Here is a 17978-nt window from a genome sequence, read left to right on the forward strand (position 1 = left end):
AGTCAACTCTTCCTGATAGTGTACGGTAGAAATAGCTGGACAGCCTGACGCCACATTATGGCCTTCGCCACCGCCATCATCAGGCTGTGCAAAGGGGCCGGGCTGGCCATACTTCAATCCACCTCCTTAATCCCCCATCCCGCCCTTTCTACGGATTTTCTCTTGTAGCAATTACTTTCCAGCATTACACGAATACGAGAGGCGCGAGCGTGCTTGCAACATGAATATTTGACAGGTCCTCGCTACAATAATGTCAACATGGCCACGGGCTTCTCCTATTCACCCCTGCAGCCGGGGGAGATCCGGGTTTTGAAGCCCGTGTTGTCTCGAGCAACAGCAACGGAGCAGCAGCAGCAGCCATTGTCATTTGAGATCGTCCACGTCCCGCTCCTTTCGCAACCACCCTACGTGGCGCTGTCATACACTTGGGGCGCACCGGACAGCAGACACCACGTTTGCCTGGACGGCCAGACATTCCACGTCCGGAGAAACCTGCACGACGCGCTCCAGCAGATCCATCGCTCGAAGCTGGTCAGCAAGTACCTCTGGGTCGACGCGATATGCATCAATCAAGGGACGGATGTGGAGGCGCTGGCGGAGCGCAGCATTCAGATCACGCAAATGAGGCAGATCTACGAGCAGGCCACGAAAGTGCTCGTCTGGTTGGGCACGCCCGCGAACGAGACCAACAACCAGCTCGCCTTCCCGATGATGCGGTACTTTGTGAAGCTGCACCGCGAAAGCATCAGGAGAGCGCGCCCTTTCCGGCCAGCGTGGTGGCCGCGCAAGGTGCGCACCCACGGCGAAGATGCCGCCGACTTTCTGCGCACGCTCCCCGTCGCGACCGATAAGAGAATCTTCGACGTGCAGGGCTCGCAGACGCACCGGGGCTGGCTGGGCATCCTCGCCCTGTGGGAAAGTCCCTGGTGGACGCGCACCTGGGTCTTCCAGGAGGCTACGGTCCCGGAGCCCTACAAGCTGAGGTACATCGCCGGCGTCGCCGTGCTGCCGCCGCCGTCCTACAAAGTGACCTTCCTCTGTGGCGACCAGCAGACCGGCTGGGCCGAGCTCGTCACCACGCGCATGGTCGCGACGAGCATCCTGTCGACGCCGGGGCTGGAGTCGGGCTTCCTCGCGGCCACCACGGTAGGAGCCCAAGACCGGGCGTCCAAGCTTATGCGGTTTCGCGAGCGGCGGGTCCAGCACGCCACGGGCTCGTTCCTCGAGGTGCTGGACATGTTTCGACACACCGAATGCGCCGACCCCCGGGACAAGGTCTACGCGCCCATGTACCTGGCCTCCGATGACGTGCGCGACTATATTCGCCCCGACTACGCGGGCCAGACGGTGCTCGACGTGTACGTGGACGTCGTGCGATACTGTCTCGCCCGGCGGGGCCACGAACTGGACTCCCTGGGCACCGTGCGGCCGTGTCAGGAGGCGGGCGGCGAGGTCGTGGCAACGCCCCAGGGTGTCACGTCGACGCTGCCGTCGTGGGTCCCCAACTTCGCCGCCAGCGCGAAGCTGGTCCCCATCCCAAAGTCCCTCTACGTGCCGGAAAAGGTGGCCGAACGGGCCGTTACGTTCTACGACACGCGCGGCCTGCCCAACCACAACCTTGCCCGGGTCCCATGCTATCGCCCCTTGGACGAGGACACCGCGCCGTCGTCCACGAAACCTCGGCTCCAGGACGGTACCAACAGCACCACCCTCCTGGTCAGCGGCGTGCACGTCGACGTGCTCAAGGACATCATCCCCAACACGGGGCCGGACCTCGAGGCGGTGCGCAGCGTCGCGCGGACAAAGTCCCAGCGGTGGGCCACAGAGATGGACTCCACGTACGCCGCCACGGGGGAGAGCTACGTCGACGCGCTCAACCGCACGCTCGCGCTCGACGTCGTCTACGACGAGCTGGGCCGCCCGTCGGAGCGCGGCGGCAAGCTCGACTTCGCCTTCATGCGCCGGCCGCGCGCCGAGCTGTCGCTGACCGAGTACCGCTACCAGATGAACATGCGGGGCGCGCGGGACAACGCCTCGGTCGGCCGGGACATTGGCCGCAGCGAGCGCGACTACCTGCTCATGATCCCCAACACCGCCGTCGTGGGAGACCACGTCTGGGCCTTGAGCGGCGGCAAGGTCTTGTATCTGCTACGCCCCGTCGTGAACGTCGGCGGAGGCGCTGGCGCACCGGTTCCGAATCGGTACAGGATGGTCGGCGAATGCTACGCGCACGGCCTGATGGACGGGGAGATCGCAAGGAGGGTGCACATGGGCGAGGCCAGGTTTCAGGATATCTCCCTCGTCTGACCTCTGGACTTGTCTGCGGACGGCGTGCTTTAAGCAGTCGCGAGACTTGTTCATGATCTGCTGAATGACCATGGTGTGTATATATATACATACATACATAGGAGCGACTATACCACTGCTTGCGCCCGTGCTTTTGGCGCCAGCGTGGATATTAATTAGACGAGGAAAGGGTTGTTCATGGACCCGCCGCCCTCGAACCCAAAGACCTGCGACAAGTCCCAGTCGAGCATGGAGTCGATCAGCTGCGTGCCGTCCATATTCCATGCCGAAGCCTGAAGCTCGTCTTCTCGAGCGACGGGGTTTACTTCGCCCAAACCAGCCGCCAACGACGGCGAGGGGCCCGCCCACGCCAGCGAGCCGTCCAGGCGGTTTGGAGATTCGGCAGCCTGGAAGGACCGAGTCTGGTCCTCGTGCCCCTGCGCCATACCAGCAGAGTTGCTGCTCTGACCGGACGCGCACTGCAGCAGCGCCGAAGCCTGTCGGTCGCCGCGCGGATCTTGGATGATCGGGTCGTTGGATCCCGACGCCGCAGCCGGCTCGGATTTCATCGACCGCACAATGCTGCAGAAGTCGTCTGCGATCTGCACCATCCGACTCATCGGGTTGTCCGGGGGGATGTCGTGCAGCATGGCGAGGACGCCTTCGATGGCGTGGTAGAAGACCTTGCGGTCCCTGCTGCCCGGGGCGGCGACATCGACGTCCCATCTCTGCCGCGTGTCCAGGCACGCCAGCGCGAGGACCATCCCGCACTGGTACAGAAACACCCCGTCGAGCCCGATGTCGCCGTTGAATTGGCCCCTCTCCCACAGATGTTGCGCCAGCCGCCAGGAGTCGAGGGCCGCGGCCACGCACACGTCGCCATACCTCGTCCCGGGATCGGCTTCGAGTCCCCCGCCTTCGCTGGTGGAGGATCGGGTCTGGACGAGCCTCAGATAGAACGGCCGTGTCAGCAGCAGTCTCGCGTGTTGGTACCGAAGCTGCAGAGTGACGAGTTGGCGGAAGTGGCTCGGGTAGATGTGGCGCTGGTTGGCTGCGTCGAACCTCAGGAATTGCGGCAGTTCCTCGTACCACGTATCCAGATCGTGGAGGTGGCGATCGGCGGTCTGGTGTTCACTCAGCCCTGGCCCGCCGTCAGGTCCAATGCATCCCACACGGCGCCCTTGGCTGGCCTGTGATTTTCGGATCCTGTCCACGATCCGTGCGAGATATGTGTCGTGTGTGATGAGTCCCGGAGGTCGATGGTAGCCCTCGTCCAGGAATGAATCCGTCGGCAGATCGCTGGTGGTTTCGAGCTCGTCGATCGCGCTGGGGCGGCCGAAGAGGGCGCTGTTGTACTGCTCGTAAATGTACAGTGACCACCACACGCGCTTCCTCAACTCCCTGTCCACCGCGGTCGAAAGGACGCTTTTCTGCTGTAAGATCTTGTCGCTCCGGTGCATGCCCAGGCTGACGGCCATCCGGATACTGCAACCCATCATGATCCACGAGGCATTCCTCTGGTGCGTGGTGTTGAGATAGAGCGCGAGGAGCGCAAGCGCCTGGACACTTTGGAGGGTCGCACACTGGATCAACCGCGCCACATGCCCCAGAGCCATCTCCACGAGCGTTTGCTGCAGTTTGCGGACGTCCCGTGGCCCCGGAGTGGTCTTGCCGGTCGGGGTCGACGCCAGGTATTTGCACCCGAAGGCGAGCACGAGCAGGCAACAGGTCAGCCACCCGACATCCTGCGAGTCCAGATCCGAGGTCCAAAGGCGCTCCAGGGCGCTCTGGAACAAGGGGCGGTGGAACAAGGTCATGTTCGGATGGACGTGCACGAAAAACAACTCCACCAACTGCTCCACCTCGTCTCGCGCCGGTAGAACGTCCACGAGCCGTTGCGAGCCGTGGGACGACGGAGACCGGAAGGCATTGGCGTCGAGGGACACGTCGTCCACGTCTTCTGGAGAGGATTGGGGCGAATCGCCGTGGCGTTGTGCGGCGGGCGCTTGGGTGATTTTCGCCGTCGAGGGCTCCTCCATCGTGCAGCAGTAATTGTCCGCCACGAACTTCTGGCGCAGTCGGCGCTGCTTGGGCTGGAGCTTCTCCAAGTTCTGGATCGCCGTCGAGATCAGGTGCTCCCGAAGCTGGGTCACAAAGGCCATGGAACTGGATGGGCCGAAGTAGCACAGGGTCCCCGAGGAATTCTGCAGGATTCGCTCACAGCAGTTCCCGCCCCGACTGCTCGTTGGGGATGTGCCCGGCATGGGGCCAAGGTCGAGCGGCGTTGCAGCAAAGCTTCGACGGTCGCTCTGCGATACACATGAAGGTTGATCCTGGAGGACCGGGGCAGAGGTCAAAGACGCAAGGCCACATTGGACAGTGGACCCGTTTGCCGTCACCGACATCTTGTCACGAGCGAAGTGTATCTGCACATGACTCTTTTCCAGGCAGTCTGCAAGGTTGGCAAGCTCGTTGGCGTCGGCCACCGCCACCTCCGGGAATAGCCTGTCGAGGAGTTGCTCCATCAGCAACTGTCGAGAGGGCCGGTCCTCATTCACCGGGAAAGGCTGGGCTGCCGAGGGCCGCTTCCGGGGAATCGTCGTCACGCATGGCACCGCGTTCTCCCTGCACAGCTCGCAGGTTGAGGCCGAAGGAAGACGGACGCATTTCCGCCGCCGCTTCTTGCAGCGATCGCAGCTGATGACCGCTCGCTTGCGGAGGTCTGGGGGGATGCGTCGTGGGTTTGCGCTCGAGACGAAGCTCGGACTCGTCGTCCATTCCATAATCTATACCCTCGTCGAATGTCGAATGTCGAATGTCGAATGTCGAATGTCGAATCGAGCAGAAACTCGAACTGCAAGCTGCGGCGATCTATTGACGCAGCGTGAAGTTCGGAACGCACGAATTGAGAATCTGGATCGTGAAGGAGGTCGAGATAGAGTCGGAGAGGGAGGAGTCGTAGCCAGCGAAACGGTTAGGCTTTTTCCCTGTCAGATCTGACTACGCCTTTCCAGGCACGTCCGTCAGCCCAGGGAGATTGTAACTTCCCCGGGGGGGAGAATCCAGTGGGCCAGGATGTGCAGATATGATCTCCCCAAGCAGCTAATCGAGAGGAATAATAATAATACCCGCCTCGCTCCCCCGCAGCCTCCGCGCAATCCTGGGATCCTTTCCATTCTAGGTCTCTCGGCATCGGAACGCGGCAAACTTGTGGATGCAGACGCGCCCGTAAGTGGTTAGTGTGAACAGGTCTGGCCCGTTCTGGCTATCTCTGTCTACCCGTTGGATCCATCTCCAGTCTATCTCTATCAGTACGCCAGTCGTGCTAGCGACCATGGAGACCTGCTAGCCATTGATCAGTGGAGACACACGAGCGTTTTCATACTCTCTATTCCCGCTACAAGACCTCCTCAGGAGCAACCTGCGTCTTCTCGTAACGCCCAACACCTGGATCTCGCCACTTTTCTAACCAGCGTGAAACAAACTTCTTCACATAACCTTCGCTCAGTAAATCAGGCAGGTTTTTCATGGCCTCGCTAGCCTTCTGTGCGCTCTCCGTAGAGAAAAGCACCTGCTTCTCTGCTCCTTTCAGCCTGCCGGTGTCGGATTCCGTGGTATCTGCGATATATTGAGCCCCGGTGTCCGTACCCCTCGCTTTTTCGTATGCGGTCTGCTCGGTCCCGTATTTACTCTCGTAGACTGATCTCAGCTTGATCGTGGGGTTGACTTTCGGATCCTGTTCACTTGCTGCCAGCCGTGCCAGCCATTCTTGCGGGGAGACAGACTCAAAAGACAGCCCCGCCTCCTGTAGTGCCGGAAGCAAGTCACCTGTCCAAGAGAATGACTTAGGATTGACAACGTTGTAAAAGCGGCAGCTCCCTGCCGAAACCGCGACCCCTTGGCCTTCTGCTCTGGGAGATGTGTCGTGGGAGCATAATTCGACGATGATCTTTGCAACCAAATCAACCGGAATCCACGAGCAATGCTGGACATGACAAACGAGTTAGTCGAAGAGAATCTCAATTCTTCAAACCACAGGAACACGGTGTAGAACACTACGAACCTCTTGTAATCTTGGAAGACAGCCCACCGTCAGCGCCGAGCGGACGATGAGAGGTATGGACTCGGAATCGTTCCAAAGTCCATGTTGACTGTCTCCGACGATTTGTCCGATCCGAACCACCCGGCCATCGATCCCAAATGCAGCCGCGTTGTTTACCATGTGCTCTGTGACCAACTTTGATTTTCCGTAGCCCATAGTCGCCGAGTCTAGGTCTTCCAGCAACGTCTCTGCGACAATGCTTTCAAGCGGTGACGCCGATGCTACCGACACTGATGAGAGAAAGACGAATCGTGCCGGTTGCGTGGCCCGGACCGATAGAGCAAAATTGAGGAGGTTCTGCGTGCCCTTCACATGCTGGTCCTCGAAGCTGCGCAAGCCAAGGTTGAAATTCACCGCCCACGCATTGTGTATGACCAACGAAACGCTATCCCGCATCTCGCTGAGCATCTGTGGCTGAAGGCCAAGGTCTTCTCGGCCTAGGTCACCAGGCAGGGCAATGATGCGCCGTTCGTATTCGTCCGGTAGAGCCAACCCTCGATCCGAAAGCGCCAGGAGGATTCGCTGCTTGGCGTCGCCAGCCGCCGAAGATCTCAAAAGGCAGTAGACCCTGTCAATCTCTGAACGATGGAGAAGCACGGCAAGGAGATGACTGCCCAGAGATCCTGTTGCTCCGGTAAGCAGCTGTAGCTAGATTAGATCAAGTGAAAAAAGTGATGTCAATATATAATTGGCTTACCGCGGAACAACCCGTATTCTGGCCCCTTTCAAGCGGCACGAATCTTGAGAATGTCGAGTATTTCTCGATCATCCTCTTCATGACTCCTCTCTCGTCTTCGCCCTCGTCTTCTATTCCGGCCTGGAGCCGCACGAGATGCCTGGCCAGTCTAGCTGGAGTTGCATGTTCGAAGATTGTATTGGGCGTCAACGCTCCTGCTTTTGGCAGATACAGCTTTCCTCGGAGGATCGCTGCCATCTTTGTGGCTTGCAGGCTGTCAACACCAGCGGAGAAGAAATCTGCGTCGGCCGAAGCAAGATCAATCGGTCCCTCTCGCTTGAAACTCTCCAGGATCAAGCGTTCAGTGTCGTGTTGGTTGAGTCTCAATACCCCTTTCGCGCCCAAATTCAATCTTTCATACTTGTCGTCAATGATCTTGTGGAACACCTTGTACACTTGAGCCCGGACAATGGTGCCTTTGTCTGTTTGTGGGTAGTCGACCTCTGCGCCCATGGGCACAATCATCTCTCTTGAGATGCAGGCAAAGGATTCAACCTTGGAATTGGCTTCGTCAACAAAAGGCCATAGCTGTTCGACAAATTCCTCGTCACTCATTGCAGCCGCGGGTGTACTACGAAATAGTAATACACCTGGCAGAGCTCGTCCTACGCCGAAAACAACGGCCTCTCGAATCAGCGGATGTTGGCGTAAACGGCCTTCCATAACCGAGGGCAGCACTTTCTCGCCATTTGTCAGGGTCACTCTGTCATCCAATCTGCCTGTATATTTCCATCGATTCGGCTTCGTAGGATGGGCCTCGAACGTGTCTCTGGTATGGAACGAGTTGGGAGGATCGTCCGAATTTGTGGCAGTCTTCGATTTCAATCCATCGAGTGCTACGAGCTCGTAAGTGTGCGCTCCCAACGGTCTCATCGTCACGAAAGGTCTGGCGGAGGGAAATATCGACATGTACGACCAATCCTTATCTTCGCGAGGCCGCATAGAGTCCATGAGAGCTCCGGTTTCGGTCCTGGCAATCTGTCAGCCATCGTCTCGAGGAAGTTCAAGCTTTCTGGCTTGGGACGGTCTCAGCGGAACTTACGAGCCCCAGTGTGATATCAAATGGACACCACGGTCAATAAGCTGGTCACCGAGTTCGTCCGGGACTTGGCTTCCGGCGGAAGAGACAATCTCGCACGACTGCATTGCTTGCATCCCACGTTCTGTCTCGGCGAGAAGGCCCAGGGCGTATGGCACAGTAAACATGATTGCAGGCCTAACAGCTTCCAGCACAGCAGTCAGGTTCGTGGATGTTAAGGGGAGCCTCGCATTCAAAAAATAAATGGTTACTCGCTTAAACATCGCTCGGAATAAACATGCATGGCCGTGCGTGTGGAAAAGTGGCACCGTTAACAGCCCGCGTAGGGCATGTCCTCTTGCATAGTTCTCGAGACATGCTTGATGAGTCTGGTAAATAGGTTTCGGTACACCCGTCGAACCTGAAGAATGCAAGATAAAGGCCACCTTGTGCTTCCCAGAGGGCTTGATAACCCCTCTATGAATCGAGGGTTTGGTTATACTGACGTTGTCAGGCTCGCCTCTTTGTGGGATCGGCAGCAGCCACAAGCCCTCGAGGTCACGAATCTTGCCGACAGCTGCTTCCAGTTTTGGGTCATAATATACCGTTTTGCACCCTGTTGCCTTGAGCAGGCTCGCATAAGCATCGGTTGCAAGCCTTGGGGAGAGCAGGAACACCGTATAGCCCAGCCGGCTTAGGCCAAACATTGTGATCATATAGTCCAAGTCAGATAAGCCCAGGAGAGCAATCGTCTCGACCTCATGGCTGGCCTACATGCATTGTTGTCAGAAGCCCATCGTCATTCGAGATGTTCGTCTATCGAACTCACAACTTGCCTCAGCCCTTGGCCCACGAGTTTCTGGGCCGCAACATCCGTGAGGCAATGGATGTCCTTCGCGGTAAGATATAAGAAGTCTGTAAGTGTGCCATCTGATTTCGGGTACGCGATGATAGGCTCGTTGCTGTCTTCATTTGCACGTCCAATGATCAATTCGTCCACGCTATGGAAAACGTCGTAGTTTGGGTTTGAGGTCGACATATTCAGTTAAGGTATGGGTTCAGGTGGTCTGATCGGTTGTACTCAGATTGCGAGAACGCAGCTTCAACGACGGCCATCGAGGGACTTGGAGTTAGCTGACGGCCACTTGAGTCAGGCGACTTCTTCAAGGGGCATGCTCAGACTTTGTCGAACTCAGCCTAATCAACCACAGCAATGATCCTCAACAGGTATTGCACTCATTTGCCGAAATCTCCGAGCAACAGCTGGAGTTAACAGCAACGGACCGAAAGTCGAGTCTTACCATATGTGATTCCTCATCCGACTTTCTTGCAGAGCTGCAGTGGTGGCATAATTCTTGGTGCTTCCGCAACGCCTAAGATCTTGCCTGTCATCATAGACGGACAATGTCGCTGCGGAACCAGCATTTTCTCCGCTTGGAGCTCCATTCGACAGTTTGCTGGTTGTCCGCTTATCAAGAATGTGCAGGTGATCAAGAAACTGTTGAAGATGTTCTAAGATTTGGAGATACGAGGCTCCACTTTAGGGGATACGCTAGCCGTGTTGGTCAGGCGGCTGTCGACATCCGCCTCCGCCTCCCCTCCGCCGCATCATTTCCTCGACTTCCACCTGCGAGGCACAAGTTGCAAGAGACACACTCCGCTCCTAAAAACAGGTTGGAAGTCAGAAACCTATGCCTCTTCGCTTCTGCAATGCCGATCCATTTCTCCGCCGATAGTTGCAGTCAAGGCGGGGTGGCACAGTTGTTAAGATCGTCACCAACCTGACGACCTTACCCCACATCAACACATCCTCACATCCTGTATATACTGCCTGGGAAGCGCACTCAATGTGTGGAAGCCCCAGTTTCTTCGTCCGCTACGGTATTTTGGCTTTCTCTCTCGCGGTCATTGCAACTATTCCCTTTTGCTTCGATTCGGAACAATGTCTTCGCAGTATTCGCCGTATTGCGTCCCCCTGAATTCAAACTACCTGCGCAAACCCCGAAAGATTCGAGTTGTTTGCATTGGTGCAGGGTTTGCTGGAATCACGCTTGCATACAAGATTGCACACGAACTGAAGCTTGAAGATGTTGTGAGCTTTCAGATTTACGAGCAGCAGGCACGCTATAGACCGCAGGTGGCGATGACTTGACCTCGTGACTGACTGAGGCCAGAATCACCCAGGAGGAACATGGGCCGCAAACCACTATCCCGGGCTGATGTGTGATGTTCCGATTCACGTCTACACTCTCCCATTCAATCCGAAACATGACTGGAAGAACTTCCTAGCGACCGGGCCAGAAATTCTAGAATATATCTTGGAAACAACCAAGAAACTCGACCTGGAAAGATTCATGAAGTTCAAGACGAGGGTGGTTGAGGCTGCTTTTGACGAAGCACTCGGCAAATGGAATCTGACGGGTGGGTTACGTGCGTCCTGACGGTCAAAGCTGACCGAAACACAACAGTTGAATCAGAGGGTGCGATTTTGCATGACCAATGCGACATCTTGATAGGCGCTTCTGGAACCCAAAGGCAAGCTATCCAAAGCACTTCGTCTACCTGTGCCCTGACTAATCTGATGCTTGTTCTCCCTAGCACGCCGCTCAATCCCAGTATCCCGGGGCTCGACGGTTTCAAAGGCAAGCTTGTCCACACTGGAAATTGGTATGTAGAGTTGTTGGAAATGCTGGGCCGCGCTTACGTGGATTTCAGGGATGATTCACTGGACTGGAAGGGCAAAAAAGTCGGTGTCATCGGCAATGGCTCATCCGGGATTCAGGTGTTTCGTGCAATGCAACCCGATGCAGCTTCTATCACGCACTTCATTCGCAAACCCACCTGGATCTCGATGAGCTATGTTCACCAATTTACACCTGAGGGCAGGAATTTTGCATGTGAGTGGAACCCCCTCCGTAAAATGAATGGTCGTCCCCTGCTTGAAAGCTAACACTTTGGGAAAAGACTCTCCGGAGCAGCTCGAATCCTTCAAGACTCCCGAAAACCTGTACAAGTACAGGAAGATGATCGAAAGCTTCAACAACGGTCTATTCATGCGACTGGTCTTCAATGACACTAGCAAAGGGGCGAAGCAGGCATTCCGCGCCGAGCTCGAGCGGTGGATGAGCGACCGCCTGCATGGAGACCCGGCGTTGGTCAACCGCCTGAAGCCTTCCTACCAACCTTGGTGCCGCCGACTCACGCCGGAAGACAAGTACCTAGAAGCGCTCCAGGCTCCCAATGCAGAACTAGTCGACTCAAAGATAGAGGCGATCACCGAGGACGGCATCCGTAACAGCGACGGCTCATTTCGTCCCTTTGACATCATAGTCCTCGCGACAGGATTTGTCAACAATCGCATCCCACCGTGGACCATGCGAGGCCGGGGTGGGATCACCCTCGCAGAAAGATGGAAGGACAACGTGGACGGCTACATCAGCGTCTGTGCCCCTGACATGCCGAATTATTTCAGCATCGGATGCGGACCCAATTTCCCCATCGCGAATGGACCTGTTCTTTCCGCGATGGGCTTCGTTTCCAACTATATATTGAAGTGGGCTTTGAAGATCTCTTCGGAGGACATCAAGTAAGTGCTAATCAAGAACTTCCCTTCGGCCTAATCACTAATAAGGATTTGCAGGTACGTGTGCGTCAAGAACGAACGCGTCGAGGCGTACAATATCTACCTGCAGGAAATCCTCCGGCGCACGGCCTGGAACGAGGACTGCGACTCGTGGTATAAGAAGGGCAGGATCGACGAGTATCGCACCGGCATCACGGCCATCTACCCAGGCAGCATGAACCACTTCCGGGAAATGCTCAGCGAGCTGCGCGGGGAGGACTTTGATTTCGTCTACAACTCCCGCAACCCGTTCACCTTCGTCGGCAACGGCTTGACGAAGGTGGATTTTGACGAGGACGGGGATCTTGCGGTGTATCTGGCGGAGACGGTCAAGTTTGACCACTTCAGCCCGTGACCAGACTGCTGAAAGGTCGTTCTATATCATGTCGCACACTTACGTATCAAATCATCCTTCTGTCTCCACAGGGTCAATCACTCGAGCTTCAATATGGGACTCCTCTACGCTGCTGTTGCAGCGGAAGTAATTCACTGGTCACGCATGCCACATATTAACGATCCCTTTGGGCTAGATTGCGAGGTGCCTTAAAGCCGAAAAGAGTGCTTCTGCACATAACATGTGCAAAGGCTCTATATAGGGAGTTATGCCAAGGCTCTAATACTGGCATATAGTGGGCAAGTGGGTTGCTCCTATGTCGGCTATTCTACATAGACGTGGACAAGACAAAGAGCTTTCTTCGATAGACCCGCATTCTGCTTCTCTCCATTCAGATGCCCCACAGCCGCGTTACCTGCCCATACCTGTCAATTGGGTAATAAGCCCCTAGCATCGTATATTCTGGACACTGGGCACCTGCATAGATGGATAGCAATGGTACGGAACGATTTGGTATCAGTTGGCTGCCGCCATGAAAATTCGAGTCTCAACTGCCATTTACCAAGGATGTCGACCACCTTCAGAGTTGAGATACCCCCCATCCTCATGATCCTCCTCCCCGTTCAGGATGGCCACCATTGGTCGTGCGCCATCCACCGTCGGTTTGGCGCCGTTCTCCGGCTTATTGAAGGGCCCGAGATTCGAGACGCAGAAACCGGGACAATACGTGAACACCTTGATCTTCTCATGCGCCTGGCGGAGCTTGACGACTTCGACGGAACTCAGCATGTTCAGCGCCGCCTTGCTTGTCTTGTACGGGATGGTTAGAGGTCCGCTTGGACCATCGGGGCTCAGAGTCCGACCGATCGAGCCCTGTCCGCTTCCGACGTTGATGATCCGAGGCGTCGAGCTTGACTTCCGGAGGAGAGGCAGGAACGTTTCGATCATGACCGCTGGTCCGCTGACGTTGACGGCAAAACATCGTTGCATGTGCTCGAAAAGGCTCATGCCCGGCGCGGCGACGGCCTGTGCGGCGTTGTTGACCAACGCGTCTAGCCTGGCGAGAGAAAGTCACGTCTTAGCGAACTATGGAAGACGCAGTGCGGGTACACACCTCCCATGAGCCTCGTCCACCTTGCGCGACAATTCCAAGATCGAGTCGGGGTCTGCCACTTCAAGGGGAAGCATTTCGACTGTGCCGGGTAGCTTCATCGCCTGCAGGTCGCGCAGCGCACGGGTTCCCCTCTCAACGTCCCGGCTGGTGATGATGACATGCTTGGATTCATCTGCAAGGAGCAGTTCCGCGAGACTGAAGCCAATGCCCGAGTTCCCTGGACCGAGTCAACACTGAATGATGCTCGGAAAACCAAAATGCAACATTCCTACCTCCGGTTATGAGGATGATCTGCTTGCTGGAAGCCATTCGGACCTAATTCGCAATTGCCTTCGGGATACAGTGATGATGGGGGAAATGACAAATGCGTTATGTGCGCCTGGGTGATGGTGGAAAGAACATTTCGACTTTCATCACATCCCCCGGACTTTAGCTGGGACAAAATCCGCCTCGACTGCGGAGTTTAGGCAGACAACGACAGAGAGGGGCACAGGGTTCAGAGGACGAACATGACGAAGATGATGCGGAGACGAGTAGATATGGACGTCAAAAGTGCATTGCATGGTCACATCCTAGCATTACATGCCGTTTGGCGAACCAAATGGGTTCGCCATGATCGCACAAAAGAGCAGGATTGCCTCCTGGTTTGGCAGCCTGAAGCAAAGCACATTGGAGCCGATGAGGCCCTTGTATACTAGACTTGCTAAAACCGAGCAAACTGACTCGAGCGACATGTACAGCACGCACCATTCAGGCTGCTGTTACAAGACAGAAAAAGGTCCGCCGCTTGTCACTTGGCTGGAGTGAACGTGACCAAGAACTTCGCATCCCACGGCCCAGCAGCACCCCTATCCTTCTGCCTCATCATCTGCTCCGTCATGCTCGGATCGGTCTCGATATCATACAGCTGATACAGCCGTGTGAGGGTCAGGTGCATGCCGATATCGGCCAGATGTTTACCGATGCAGTTTCGCGGTCCGTGGCCAAAAGGCTTCCACATGGCCCTCATGTCGGGGTTGGAGCTCAGCCATCGCTCTGGGACGAATTGTAGCGGATCGGGAAAGATGCTGGGATCGCGGTGAGTCGCGTAGGAGACTGTTGCGACGTTGACTCCCTTGGGCACGAAGTGCTCGCCGATCTGTTTGCCCGGCGAGACTCTCGGAAAGCCGACATTGAAGGGACCCCAGAGCCTCAAGGTCTCGTCGATGCAGGCGTTCAAATACGGCTAGACAAAGACCGGTCAGGATGTTTAAGTGGCTCATAGGCAACCTGGGCGGGTGACTTACCAATTTCGAGGCCTCTTCGTAGGTTGGCATCTTGTCGGGGTCTGGGAACGCCGAGCGGATTTCGTCAATCAGCCTCTTCTTCACCTCGGGTCTCTTGCCGCACTCCCACATCAGATAGATCGACGTGATGGCAGTGGTGTCGCTACCGGCAAGGAGGAAGATGATGGTGTTCTCCACCAACTCTTCAAAGGACAACTTGCTCTTGGTCTCTTCGTCACGGGCGTCGATCAGGTTGCGCAGAAATGTGCCCTTGGCGAAACTGTCGCCCTCCTTCTCGATTTGGAGTTGAAAGTCGCGGACGCTCTTTTGAACGAACTTGATAAAGCTGTCGAGCTGGCCATACGCCCTTTGGATTCTTGGGATCGGAACGTATCTTAGCCATGGGATGAAAGCTTGGACGGGAATTGTGACGAAACTATTATAGACAATTAGCTCTGCGTCATGTTACCATGGGGTATACCAGGGTGGAAAGGCCACCTGTAGCCTTGAGCATATATGGATCGTCGCTCTCGAACACCCGAATGTCTACCTGCGGATAGGGACACACTCACAAGCAATCCATGTCTCGATGACTGATCACCCCCTGGCCGGACACCGAATTGAAAGACGTCCCGAAACTGAAATAGCTCGAGATGTCGAGGAAATGGCACATCATCTTCCCGAAGATGTCCACCGTCTGGCCGGTGTTGGGCCTGAACACTATCTCGTCGAGTGTCTGGACCTTTTGCTGGATGAATGGTTCGTCCTTGAGCAACGCATTCAAGGAAAATGCATGGGACAGCAGACGACGAACGCGAGCGTGCGCGGCCTTGTCCTTCTCGTTGAACACGCTATTGGCGCCGGTCGCAGTGAAGGGGTCGTAGAAATGGGGCTCCTTCAGGCACGGACTCGAGCTTTGCCCGTAGATGTCCACCCACGACTTCATGTCGGAGAAGAAGAGTTGGTTGGTGGCCACCCGGACCGGACTCCCGTATTTCTGAAGCATGTCGTATTGCCAGTAGAGTCGTGTCATCTTGAACGCCACCACCATGGGATAGATGTCGGTGAACTTGGCCAGGAAGGGACCTGGATACTTTGCAAGAGGATGGAACCATATTCGGTAGACAATGACGGCGAGAACGTAAACGGCGGGGAGTGCCCAAAGTGTATTGAGGTTCGGCGATTGGAGCTGGCTCAGTGCTGCAAAGGTTGCCATGTTGGCTTCGTCTCGAGAGAGATGCTGGACTTGGGTGAGTCCTACTCGCCCTGTGGTATTGATGACTGCTGACCTTTCGGTGTTCTTGAGCAGGGGTTGCTGCACTCCATGGCACCCGAGAGGCAAACCCCCCGGTTTTCAGGCCTGGGGATGCAGATGCAAAACTGGGGCGCCCGCACCGACGCATACGAGTTCTGATGCGTGACCTCGCTGCATCGATAGGGATAGCTGCAATCGGACCAGAACCCGTTGCCGACAGGGAGCATCGGCTGGGGAACTCGCGGGGAAGATCATACAGATTCCTCGGGGGCGGGCCCGCGGGGAAAGAAAAGCGTGCCGATTGGTGCAGACAGGGGATTGACTTGGGTTAAGCCGAATCACAGATGGCGCCAAGTCGTTACTTCCCCGGAAGCAGGATCAGTTTTCCCCATTTCACATGGCAGCCTCTGTATCTCTTCTCCTGGTGAAGGGCAAGGAAAAAGGAAGTACTTTAAAGGCCATTCATTGTTCTTGTGGACTCGAACACTTTCATATCCAATAGCTGCACCAACTCTCATCCGTTTCACAGTGGTTGCCGGTCAACGAAACTAGCCTCTACTCCACTTCTAGGTTTGATAGATCGTGGTTCTTTCACACGATAACTCACCTATAGTCAATGACAAGTAAGACAGACTGGCTATTCTTTTCGCGAAGCGACCGTAAGAATTGTCGACATCTGGACCAAGTTCTATGTGGATGTGTTAGTTGAGCCCTCGGTAGTAGATATTCCACATGTCAGATGAACGCTTCCTCCTGGGGAACATCTGCGAGTCCTAAGCAGCTACACTGAAACTACCAACTAATATCATGTTTCCTGTTGGGAATATCCTCTGCGCTTCAAGATATTAGCGGTCTCTTCACGTCTATATTAAATTGAGCATCCCGATCAACTCAGCTGAGTGTTTACCTTGACCTCATTTTACCTTAGTTCCTCTCAAAATACCCAAAACTTATTCATTTTATCCTCACCTCATACTCACTTCATTTCTTTCTCACTTCCTTCGACTTGAGGGATATTTCACACCGTCCGCCGCAGCGTCGAAATCTACTTCATCTTCGAAAAGCTCATCTACATTCTTTCTCCTCCTGGATAATCGCGCCGTCGTTGAAGCTACATACTTTTCATGATGCCGAAAGCAGCCGCCTGGAAGTCAAAGGGTCCGGCGGGAGCGCGAAGGTCCTCCACGAAGCGGCAACTAAGAACACCGAGAAAGAAGGCAGACAGCATTGCTGCGCAGGGGAAGGAGAGCAAGAACCCGCCAGGTTTCCGGCTCCTCGATCTCCCTCCCGAGATCAGACTCCAAATCTATAGATATTTTGCAACGGTAGACAAAATCATCCTTCCGAAAGAACCAGCATCGTACCGCCGCAAGGTAAACGAACTTGAGAAGAGGAAACGCAGCGTCCGTGATGTGAAAGCGACCCGGACCTCGCTGCAATGGGTATGCCATCAGATCAGCGAGGAGTGGGCCCCAATCTTCTTCAGTACAACAAGAATCGTGGTAAACCCAGCGAGATCGCTTGATGACGGCTCACAGCTGCCAGACGACGGGCTGGAGGATTTTCAGTACACACCTGAAGAATTCAGGAATTTTTTCATGGACACAACGCCAGAGTGCAAGTTGAAATACATCACCAAGTTGAAGTATATCGACTTCTTGGGCAAGGATCTGACCAATGCCAAGACTGGCCTGGGATTGGCTTCTCTCATAGGCGCCCTCAAGGAGCATCTTCCAAAACTCCCGTCCTTATCCGAGGTCACGTATTTGGTCGTACTCGACTCGGATTGCAGGCCGCTCACACCGTATAGCTACAGAGCGACTCATGAGACAGCATTTGGCTTTCCAGATTACGAGGGACGCCTGAGGACGCTGGAACAACAAGCATTGAGCGGAACTGGAACTGGTTTCTTGAACAACTGGGTGTCACAGAGGAAGATTAAATACAGGCTCGTCCTTGGACTTGAGCGGGAAGACCGCCGTGATATGAAGCTCATCTTCCGCAGAGAGCAGCTGCCCACTGCCAGGTCAATGGCGGACCGGATGGAGAGAGGTCACCAACAAAAGCTGGAGGAGTGATCAAAACAAAACAGACGTCCAAGCACGACGGCAAGAGATCAGATCCGCTTCAACGTTCCTCAAGCGTGATTCAACGTCCCAAGAGGCCACGAAATGCAACATCAATGCGCAAACACACACACACACACACACACACACACACACACACACACACACACACACACACAC

At 55.5% G+C, this 17978-nt stretch overlaps 3 protein-coding genes across 3 annotated transcripts; 1 reads left to right on the forward strand and 2 right to left on the reverse strand.

Moving 5' to 3' along the window:
- The first annotated feature begins 187 nt into the window (after positions 1-187).
- On the forward strand, positions 188-2476 carry PV07_07547 (uncharacterized protein). The gene has a single exon (XM_016394643.1). The coding sequence runs from the start codon at positions 259-261 to the stop codon at positions 2305-2307; it is 2049 nt and encodes a 682-aa protein (XP_016248062.1). The 5' UTR covers positions 188-258; the 3' UTR covers positions 2308-2476.
- On the reverse strand, positions 2463-5069 carry PV07_07548 (uncharacterized protein; the record flags this gene model as incomplete). The annotated part of the gene is made up of 1 exon (XM_016394644.1): positions 2463-5069. One exon carries the CDS (start codon positions 5067-5069, stop codon positions 2463-2465), a length of 2607 nt encoding a protein of 868 aa, XP_016248063.1.
- A 7587-nt stretch (positions 5070-12656) lies between these two features.
- On the reverse strand, positions 12657-13521 carry PV07_07549 (uncharacterized protein; the record flags this gene model as incomplete). Its single annotated transcript, XM_016394645.1, has 3 exons — positions 12657-13155; positions 13213-13429; positions 13485-13521. 3 exons carry the CDS (start codon positions 13519-13521, stop codon positions 12657-12659), a joined length of 753 nt encoding a protein of 250 aa, XP_016248064.1.
- Positions 13522-17978: the final 4457 nt, after the last annotated feature.

Source organism: Cladophialophora immunda, assembly GCF_000835495.1.
Source record: "Cladophialophora immunda strain CBS 83496 unplaced genomic scaffold supercont1.4, whole genome shotgun sequence".
Classification (NCBI taxonomy): domain Eukaryota; kingdom Fungi; phylum Ascomycota; class Eurotiomycetes; order Chaetothyriales; family Herpotrichiellaceae; genus Cladophialophora; species Cladophialophora immunda.

Coding starts and splice junctions, on each gene's coding strand:
- PV07_07547 (XM_016394643.1), top strand. CDS start 259: ATGGCCACGGGCTTCTCCTATTCACCCCTGCAGCCGGGGGAGATCCGG.